Source organism: Etheostoma cragini, chromosome 4, assembly GCF_013103735.1.
Source record: "Etheostoma cragini isolate CJK2018 chromosome 4, CSU_Ecrag_1.0, whole genome shotgun sequence".
NCBI classification, from domain to species: Eukaryota; Metazoa; Chordata; class Actinopteri; order Perciformes; family Percidae; genus Etheostoma; species Etheostoma cragini.
The window spans coordinates 2,467,985-2,478,802 of NC_048410.1; the positions used below are offsets into that span (position 1 = coordinate 2,467,985).

Consider the following 10,818-nt stretch of genomic DNA (forward strand, 5'->3'; position numbering starts at 1 on the left):
CCCCCCCCCCCCCCCCTCCGAGACATTACTGTCCAACAATGCACCTAGGAAGATTTTACAATAACTGTGGACAGTAGTGAGACGGCAAAATATCTTTGAGGGATAAAAAATTGTTTTTTACTTCCTGATGTTTGTTTTGCTGTGTTGTAACGTGTGTGGTTGTGTGGAATCAGCTGGCTCCAAACTCAAAGTCTTACATTGTAAAATTCACACACACACACACACACACAGATTGAAAACACTTCAAATTACAAAAATATCTGTTTGTTATGTATGTATAAAGTAGGTGTTTTAGTTTGTCAGAAATTCAGTGCAATTATGTGACATTTCTTAAGATTAAGTATTCTAAAGGATGCATGTGTAAAAAAATAATTTTATATTAAGTTGATTATATATTATATTACTTGTCTGTGTCTTTCTTTCTCTAGGAGCTTCTGGACTCAATTTAAACGGGAAGATGTTCACTTTGTCTGTTAATGGAGGAGGAGTTTCCTTCTATTCACCCTATTTTTCACCCACCACCTCCAGTCCCTACACCACCCGCCGCCCCTACTACACCACCACCCGTCCCTACACCCCCCAACCCACCACCCGCCGCCCCTACTACACCACCACCCGTCCCTACACCCCCCGAACCACCACCCCCCGACCTACCACCACCCGTCCCTGGACCACAGCACCTACTACTAGAGGTGAGTACATTTGAAACTACATGACCAAACAGAAACACAGTGTCAGTGATCAGGATATGAAACCCAAAATATGTCTTTATGTACAGTGTCTTCCTGTTAACAAGTGACGATATTAACTTAAAAAGAGTTGTGAATCTTGTGTGGGAAAACAGGAACAGAAACCAGCACATTGTTCCCACATGGACCAAATTTACATGGTTGTTTGTGAATGATTATTATTATGTTATTGTTATGTTTTTACGATTGCTTTTTTCAATACTTTTAACAATTTTCCTAACGCACCACCACACCTACAACACACAACCGGCATAACGGTTAACTTTATGCTCAAAATCACACATTGTAAACTAAATTCCAACACTAATCTTCATAATACAGTAATAAACTAGGGGTGTCATGATACCAAAAATTCATAAGTCAGTGCCAAAACCAGTAAAATAACACGATTCTCGATGCCGATTTCAATACCAGGATTGCAGATATTGCAGTCTAAGGATTTTCTAAGATTCCATAAACTCTAACTTGGAACATAAGCTTGAATTGATTAAAAAAATATTAAAATGTCATAACAAGACCAACAGAACATGTTGCAATGCAATTAAGAAATGCAATTAAGCATAGAACTGTGTAAAAAAACATCAACAGTGTTTCTCACAGTTGCGTGCCTAGAGACGTTACAAACCCAAACTCGGGTAAATATTGGAGATGTATTTGAAGATGACATTGGCTACACTTTGAAAAACAAATTTTTTTATCAACATGAATGAAAAATATCTGCAAAACCTAACCTTTCATCGTCTGCTCTAAATATCGTTTATGTGTTTATTTGGTACTTTTTTTTATTTATGCACCACAACAATCAAATAACTGTTCATGTGTTATGATTTTTACTTAACTTTATCAACTAAATTTGTCACTCATCACCTTCCATGTGACTCCTGCAGGTGTGTCCGTGTGTCTGCGTTACATGTCCGACTTTCAGACAGACATCCGCTCCATCTTCACCCTCAGTCCATCCAGCAGACAGCCTCTGCAGATGGGAGTCAGTGCTTCAGGGTCGTATAGACTATCCTTTGACAGATATGGTTATTACAACCTAAACTTGAAACCCTACAAAACCTTCTGGGCAAACATCAGACTGGAAATCTGGACCCGGGTCTGCCTTACAGTGGACACCATGAAGAATGTGGCCCAGTTGTTTAGCGACTCGAGTATGAGCATCAGGAAGATGCTGCCTACTGATGTTCAGGTAAGAACATCGATCAAAGTAGCCAAGCCTAGTGTAGACTTACAGTCATGGACAAAATTTATATTATTGGCTCCCCTGGAACTTTTCCAGAAAATGCACCATTTCCCCCCAAAAAGTGTTGCAATGACAAATGTTTTGGTAAACACATGTTTATTACCTGTAAGTGCATTGGAAGAGCACAAAAAAGCAGAAGAAAAAAGGCAAATTTGACATCATTTTACACAAAACTCCCAAAATGGGCTGGCCAAAATCATTGGCACCCTGTTAAAAATGTGGGTAAATAATTTCATTTCCAGCATGTGATGTTCATTTAACCCTTGTGTTGTCCTCTCATCAACCATGAAAAAAAAAAATGTTGGTCACTTTTTCCAACATTTTTGCCACTTTTTCAATGTTGTTGGTGCTTGGTACCCAAGGACAACATGAGGGTTAAACTCACCTGTGGCAATTAACAGGTGCTGGCAGCATAGAAATCTAAACTGAAGCCAGTTAGAGTATATAACATTTGGCTGAAAGCGATTGGTTTCAGTTATTTTCTCCAAAGCGTGTGCAAGCAAACATTAAGATGAGGGTGCCAACAATTTTGTCTGACCTAATTTTTTAGTTTTGTGTAAAATGATGTCAAATTTGCCTTTTTTCTTCTGCTTTTTTGTGCTCTTTCAATGCACTTAAAGGTAATAAACATGTCTTTACCAAAACATTTGTCACTGCAACACTTTTCTGGGAGAAATGCTGCATTTTATGGAAAAGTTCCAGGGGTGCTAATAATTTCGTCCATGCCTGATAAGACTATCAGGCATATCAGGCTACTAGATAATTGGAGTCTAACGGCTGTGTGTGTGTGTATGTGTGTGTGTGTGTGTGTGTGTGTGTGTGTGTGTGTGTGTGTGTGTGCGTTTGTGTGTGTTTAGTATGTGTGGTCAGGTGAGCCTGTGATTGATTTTTCAGGTTTTGATGGTCAGGTGACAGATGTCCAGATATGGGATTATTCTCTCAAATACAGAGAAGTCTTGAACTACATGAACAGCGGTCGCTACAGGTATGTGTGTTAAATATAATATATCTAATTGTATTACCGTATTATAGTTTTCATAAACATGGACTTGTTTTAAATCCACCATTTGAAAATGCATTTGGGATTTTAGCTCGTACTCTGGCTCCGCCCTCACCTGGTCCTACATCAGCTACTCCCTCAGAGGAAAGGTACTGTTGGAGGACGTCTATGAGCGGCAGTGGCAGGACCAACAGCTGATCCAAAGCAAGAAGAAGAACATGCGTCAACCAAAGGGAGAGAAGAAGAGCAGGGAGTTTTTCAATTTAAGCGAGAGCAAGAGAGAACAGCTTTAAGGAAACAAGCAAGGCCAGGCGACAAAAGCTGTAGCCTCTGGTTTTCTCTTCATAATACAGAATTTAGCAATCAAGCATCAATTAATGATGAATGACATTTAAACGACTAATGATTACTGATTTGATTAAAGCGTGATTACTGTATATTAACAAGATGACAAACGTAAGAAAATACAACCAAACAGGATCATTCTTTCATATTTTTAATAACATGTGTGACTTTATATCGTTCTCTTTGTACGTGTACTTGCTTCCTTGATTTTTGACGTTATTATAAAACAATAAAGAGATGTCTGAGACAGTGTTGTTATTGATTTATTTTAAATATAACATGCAGCGCGGAGGTTAAATGAGCTGGTATAACACTAATTTACTGTATTGTAGTCGTGGTCTGATTTGAAATCCCACAATTTTACTCAGAATGCATTTCAAACACACATTTGCATATCTTTTTATAACAATGCTTTATTAAAATGTCCAGGGGTTGTTCATAGTGACAGAAACCTACAGAGAATTATCACCCGAGTCTGCAACCCCCCTCGGCATTACAGATCTTTATCATGAGTCGACTGTTTAGCTGTCCGACCCTACATTTTACTTCCTGGTTCACTCTCACTGCTCTCACAGCGTTGTGTTTGGAGAGATAAACCTTTAAAAAAGCGACTGTACACTACCTGTTCAGCAGCAAACAGACACAGGTACAGAATATGTGGTGAACCTAATGGAGCATTTAGCAGCTAAAGAGACAGATATCTCCCTCAGGAGCTGGTGGAATATTGGACTTACATTCATCTTTTTAAGACATTTCTGTTTCCCAAGAACAGCCACGTTGCTAGCTAGCAATAAAAACGAACCAGAGTCCTCAAAAGCTATACTCCGAAAAGGCACCAAGGCTGAATTTTGGGAAAGAGACCTCAGATACAGTATTAGGGGACCACTAAGGTCTATATAAAAGAGACTTCAGATACAGTATTAGGGGTCCACTAAGGTCTATATAAAAGAGACTTCAGATACAGTATTAGGGACCACTAAGGTCTATATAAAGAGACTTCAGATACAGTATTAGGTGTCCACTAAGAGACACATGCATACACATGCAGCGTATGCATGTGAGGGGAGCGTGACACCTAAACCCCAGCGTACCCCTTCCAGTTCTGTTAACCCGTGTGTCGTCTTCCCATCAAAATAGATGTTTGTCTATTACAGACATTTAAGTCGGTTTTACTGTAGCTTAGACAAGCATGGTCTGTTGTTATGTTATGGATTTTAAATAAAAACACATCAGTCTACGTCTAGTTGCGTCTGGTCGCCTTTTACGCGTTCTGATTGGACTTCCGTTTGAGTGTAGACATCCAATCAGAAACGTAGGATTCGCCGATCGCAGACAACCAATCACACGCCGACATTCAAAGCTGAACCCGCCGTTGAGGTCGACCGAGTTATCTAGTGACCGTAGGCTACAGTATTTCCGGTAAGTCTGAATGAAATATATTTTTATAACAATCACTGCTTGTATTTTTACTAAAGCCCAAACTAACGTATTCTTTATTACACTCACTGTTTAAGTACTGCCCAGATGATTTTTTGATGGTTTAGGAAAGCTAGCTAGCTAATGGTATCAGCTCAAGCTAGCTATAGCTAAGTTAACTAGCTAGCTAGCTAGCTAGCCCGTCGACTCGTTGACAGGTAACGTTAGCTTAACATTAAAGTAACCGCTGAGTCATTACAAATAATCTCTTAAATGTATTTGTTGTTTACCCAATACAGAATATTGTTAATAACGTACTTCGGTTACTTTAAGGCTACTTCTAGTTAAATGTCAGAGTCTTGGTCAAATTTACGTCCTCGGAGGCCTTTTAAATTAGATTGTATTTGTTAGCTAGCTAAACACTAACGTTAAGACAATATTTATATCGAAAAACCTTACAGTATATGTTTATATATATATACACATATATATATATATATATACATACATACAGTCACATGTGAAAGAAATGGATAGCAACAATGTATATTTCCGAGTTTAAAAAAATATTTTGAGAGAGATTTTACTTTTTGAGAGTTTAAAAAAAGGAGAGAATGTTTTGTTTACATTGATTTAAAAAAATACATATTTGAAAGATTTTTTTAGCTATTGAAATGAAAAACTTTTTCTCTCAAACTTTTTGTATTTCCCTCACATCTTTCCTTCTTCTCGCATGTGATAAAGAAACAGTTCTAGGTCCATGTCACAACACTATTCACTGCACTTGGCTAGTGGCCCAGGACGTCTTCCCCTTCCTCTCTCTCCAAATACTCTAAATGTTGCCTTCAGATGGCTGTAAAGATAGTGAATAATAATAAAGACAATCCCCAGAGTGAAAGAACCCCTCATTATAGTACTGTTTAGTTAGTTTAGTTTAATAGTTTATTTGAACAAAAAACAAAAACACCAACATTAAAATAAAAGATTTATATTCATGCATTCCTGCATACATATATAGTTAAAATGACAGATAAACAAGGTCAGGTACTTATTAGCACATTAGTCTTCCAAAATTGAAAGTTATTCAAACAAAACAAAAAGTTTTCCATATTCAAAAGGAGAAGGAAGAAGTTGATAAACAACTTCTCAGGTCCGACCCCCTTTCTCTACTTTCATCCTTCAGTAAATCTTATGCTTCAGTTATTTACACATTATTATTTACACATCATAGACACAGATTATGAGATGTATATACAAACTTTGCCAGAGGGAAATGGGCTGCAAACAAAACCTATAAGAACAAATGCTAAATATCACTGCATCACAACAAAAGGAGTTAGTTTATGGAACATCATCTATAACAATGGGCAACTTCAAGACATTATTTAAAATTAATATATTAAAGGGATACGAAAAGGACTTATAGTGATGATATTGTAGAAGACTGTATGGTTTCTTGGCATTTATATACCGATATGTCTATATACAGGTATATCCATATGCTAATATACAGTATCTACACACTAACATGTCTATATACTAAGTCTAGTATGGCTGTGTTATTAATCTGCTATAGATAGATCGTATAGAAAGGGAAGAAAAGAAGAAAAAAAGTGTAAATGTGTTTGTGTATGCATCCATCTGCATTTGTCATGATAGACGAAGCTTAGTCAGCCTTGGCTGTCGTTAAATTCCATAAGTACTGGTTGAAAAATCATGTAGAATAAAGTTATTGTTGCTATAACAAAGCATTAACGTTTTACACGTTACTAACCTAATTCATGTGTCTGTTGGTGCCATAACAGCATGTGCCATCTCATGAATGCATTGAATTAGGTACAAATTGTCAGATGGACAAGTTTTACAGGCAAGTTTTTAGACAAAGGATTTTTAACTGATTATGAGATATGGCACACAAACTTTTCACCAGAGGGTGAAAAGTGGATCAAATGTTAACTTCAGAAGTTATCTTCATCTGAGGAGCTGTAATCAGGGTTAAGCGGTTGTCCTCCTGCTCTGATCACTGACCTTTTGTACACCAACATGCATTGTCATATTAGAAACTGAATATATAACAATTTAAAATAATGTTTAAATACTAACGTTGTGCTGTTACTGTGTCTGAGTGCATTTCGGCATCTATAAGAGAAGATGGCAACCCCAGTAATCCGCATCGTCAACCCAGAGGCCCCTGCCCACCGTCAGCAGGCCGTACTGATGCCGACTATCATCGACTGTTTAGTGTATGTATATATTAGTGTGTCTATATTGTTTGTTTGGTTGTTTGTTTTGTATGTGTAAGCACATTTTAAGTAAGTAAGTAAGTAAACTTTATTTCTATAGCACTTTTCACAGACCAGGATCACAAGTGCTGCACAAGTTTATAAAATGAAAATAAAAATAAAATAAATTAAAACAACAAACAGATACAGTAAAACACAGTATTGAACTAAAAAACAAGTTTAAAAAAGTGGGTCTTTAGTTGTTTCCTAAAAGTGTCTAGTATACAAACAAGAGAACGAATGGTACAAGGTAGCTCATTCCAGAGGCGAGGCGCCACAGCTTTAAAAGATCTGTCTCCTCGGGTCTTAAAATGGGTCCTAGGAACCATCAGCAAGTTCAAGTTAGACGACCGGAGGTTCCTAGTGGAAACATAAGGCTGAATGAGGTTCTTAATGTAGTCTGGTGCCTGTCCATGAAGAGCTCTAAAAGTCAGTACCAGGATTTTGTAGTGCATCCTGTAAAATACAGGCAGCCAGTGCAAACTTTTGAGAATGGGGGTAATGTGTTCCCTCCTGCGAGTGCGAGTGAGCAGGCGGGCTGCAGAATTTTGCACAACCTGCAGACGCGCAAACTCCCTCTTGTTAAGACAGGTGAACAAACTACTACAATAATCTAATCTCGATGAGACAAGGGCATGAATAATCCTCTCCAGCTCATTATAAGTCACCATTTTACGGAGTTTAGAAACGTTCCGAATTTGGAAAAAGCAGCTCCTAACAAGCTGATTTATTGTGAGTAACTATGCTCTAAAGTAAAATTCCTTGTATGTGTCGTCATACCTGGTCAATAAAGCTGATTCTGATTCTGACTAAAGAGAAGAAGAGGGTCTTCCCTAGACCTCCTCAGGGGCTGCTCTCCCAGGCCAGTAGAGGGCCACCCTGCACCTCTGCACCAGCTGTGCCTGAAACAGCTGGTAGTCCCTTTCGGCTGTTATGACACAGCACCCTTCCACCGGCTTGTTGCAAATGAAGCGGGATACATGAAGTAGTAAGCTCCTTATATTCTATACCATTGTTGGCTGTGCTTTTTTTTTTATTGCATGTTTCAAATAAATATCTGTTTACATTTTATTTATTCAGTGTTTATTATTTATTTATGCAAATGTTATATTTCATTGTTTTAATTGCAGTTTGGCTGATTATGGCATTAAGTTATAGGTATGGTATAAGTACCATATTAACCCACATTACCATTTTAAGTACTTGTCACATAAATCACACTTTTTAATGGAAGCAAGTCAGATTTGTCGATATTAAGTTATTAAAGCACATGTATGACATGTTCCTGCTGAAAACTGAAGATATGTCTTAAAATATTCCTTAAGAACTTCTTTTTCTTTTGAAATCAAACTGAGTTCCAGCATGCGAGCAAACAGACCACATCACCACTCTATCATTACAGGAGCTGCACAGTGGGGTTCAAACAGGAGGGAACCATGGGAAATCTCTCATTTCTGCAAAGTTCACACACTACAAACAAGTGAGCACAACATCAATGAGTACAACATCAATTAATTACACACACACACATATATATATATATACAGTATGTGTGTGTAATTAATTGATGTGCTCACTCGTTTGTATGTGTGTGTCTGTGTGGCGTAATTTTAAATTGTATTGTCTGTTATCTATCTATCCATATAGATAGATAATATCCTAGGTCAAACAGGGGCAAATAGCTGTCAAAGCATTTGAATTACTACCTGATGGACCCCTCTGCTACACCTTCAACCTACTTTTGAAAACATTTAAAGAGCAGCTCCACTAGACCGAGATCAGTGGGCATCAACAAGTTCCAAGTCCCAGGAGCAGCGTACATACGCTGCATTTCAAGATGGATGTTGAGGACATAGAGAAATGCGAATATGTCCAAGAGTGGAGACAGGAGCCTCCAGCATTTTTCAGTTGGATAAATGTACATATATGAAGGAAATATAAATTACAGTAGCTTGAATACGTTTACACACCCCATGCTAAAGTTGATTAAAAAGAGGAATAAAAAAACATCTTTTGGAAATTGATTTAGGAAAATCCAACCTTTTAGGGACACCAATAAAGTTTTATTGGCCTTTAGAATTAAAATAGCCCCCCCCACATCATCACAAACCCTTCACCATACCTAGAGTTTGGCATGGTTTTATGTCAGTTAGATTAATAGCTGTTCTGATTTGCACTGAGATTTGATCTTATTAAAAGTTCCCTATGCCTATCTCTAGGTGTGGTGAGGGATATGTGATGATGTGTGTGTGTGTGTGTGTGTGTGGGGGGGGGGGGCTATTTTAATTCCAAAGATCAAGATAACTTTATTAGGGTACATAGTATCCTGATCCATGAAATAACTGGCCTTTAATAATAAAAAATGTGCCTGCCCCAATGGGAATTTAACACATAGGGGTGTGTATACATATGCTCCCTGTATTTTAAGGAAGAACATTTATTTATTTACAATACATCATTCATCCACAAAGAAATCTGGTGGGCTTAAAAGGTTGGATTTTCCAAAAGCATTAAGATCAATTTCCAAAAGGTTTTTTTTTTATATTATTATTCCTCTTTTTAATCAACTTTAACATGGGGTGTGAACTTATTCTAGCCACTGTGAATGCCGGCCAACCAGCATTCAGGGAGCAATGGTAACTTAGAGCCTGATAGTTGAAATCAACTTTAGTGCTCCATGGTATCTAAGGAGTGAAGCCATTAATAAGATGCATACACACTGCATGTTAAAACACATCCATAGTCTCCTGAGCTACTGCCATACGGACCAAAGTACGGAGTGTGGCTCGGTAGCTGGAGAGATACCACTTCTCCTCCTGGGCACTGCCAGGTGCCTTTGAGCATGACATCGTACCCTGTTTTCAACACACAAGATGCTAGCGTAACTGCTAGCTGGAAAGCTAACTAGCTCACTTATGCAACGTACTGCAGTACATGAACTTAGCTAACATCAACTGCTATGGGCCAGAAGAAGTATAGAACATATGTATTGCTCTGGATTATTGCATAATTATGGTCTAATTGTTGTAACAAGTTTATCACTCAAAAAAACAGACGTGTATTTCACCTTGTAGATAAAACTTCCCAAAGGTTAAAAATGGCCGCTGTGTGAACTTGTTTATTATACCGGTATCACGCAAAAGCAAACAGTGTCATGAGAGACTCAGCAGTGAGTGTTTTCCAAAAGACTTCAAGTTACAATAAAGTTAACATAAAAAAACGATAAACATCTTTAATTTGCCTACAGCAACTGTAGACCATCACATGAAAACGACCTTGATGACTTCCTTGTGACGCTCGTATCTCAGTTACATAATCTCATCAACTGTAGTTCTCCAGGGCGCCCGAGTGGTTTAGTAGTAGTGGTTATATGGCTTTAATAAAAACAAAAACAGTGATATAGAGGTAAATATGTGTGCTTGCGTTGACATTTTGAATTTTAAGCGTCTTTAGAACGATTGGTCCAAACATTTTGTTAGCGATAAATGTCACTCACTGACACCGGCTAGCAGCTAAAGCTAACAAAGTAGCAACTGTCGTCCGAAGAAACCAACAAACTGACAACTAAAAACTTTACAATATTACATTTCACTGTTGGTTTCAACGTGGGAAAACATTGGATCATTCTAGCATTTAAGTACAATATCAAGTTGCTTTACTCGAGTTATTTGAGTATACCAGTACATTTCAGAGGGAAGAATTGTACTTTTTACTTCACTACATTGATTTGATAACTTTAGTTGATAATAAATCATAAATATATCTTTATTTGGGATTTTG

The 10,818-nt window shown here is 37.7% G+C and overlaps 1 protein-coding gene and 1 long non-coding RNA gene across 4 annotated transcripts in view; one reads left to right on the forward strand and one right to left on the reverse strand.

The window, feature by feature from the left end:
- The window catches only part of LOC117943817, a 4,380-nt gene extending 791 nt beyond the window's left edge, over nucleotides 1–3,589 (forward strand). Inside the window, exons 2-6 of one of the 3 annotated variants that reach the window (XM_034870183.1) lie at nucleotides 429–588; nucleotides 625–692; nucleotides 1,637–1,941; nucleotides 2,853–2,980; nucleotides 3,087–3,589. In XM_034870183.1, the coding sequence (XP_034726074.1) occupies nucleotides 429–588; nucleotides 625–692; nucleotides 1,637–1,941; nucleotides 2,853–2,980; nucleotides 3,087–3,288 (863 nt within the window). In that variant the 3' untranslated portion in view covers nucleotides 3,289–3,589. Of the gene's footprint in view, nucleotides 1–428; nucleotides 693–1,636; nucleotides 1,942–2,852; nucleotides 2,981–3,086 lie in introns of all 3 variants that reach the window. The other 2 variants (XM_034870181.1, XM_034870182.1) reach the window with 2 other exon arrangements.
- Nucleotides 3,590–10,142: 6,553 nt separating this feature from the next.
- LOC117943822 lies at nucleotides 10,143–10,664 on the reverse strand. Its single transcript, XR_004656441.1, has 2 exons — nucleotides 10,311–10,664; nucleotides 10,143–10,268 (listed from the first exon to the last, which is right to left on the reverse strand). It is a non-coding gene; the product is annotated as an uncharacterized LOC117943822 (long non-coding RNA).
- Between the last annotated feature and the right edge of the window lie 154 nt (nucleotides 10,665–10,818).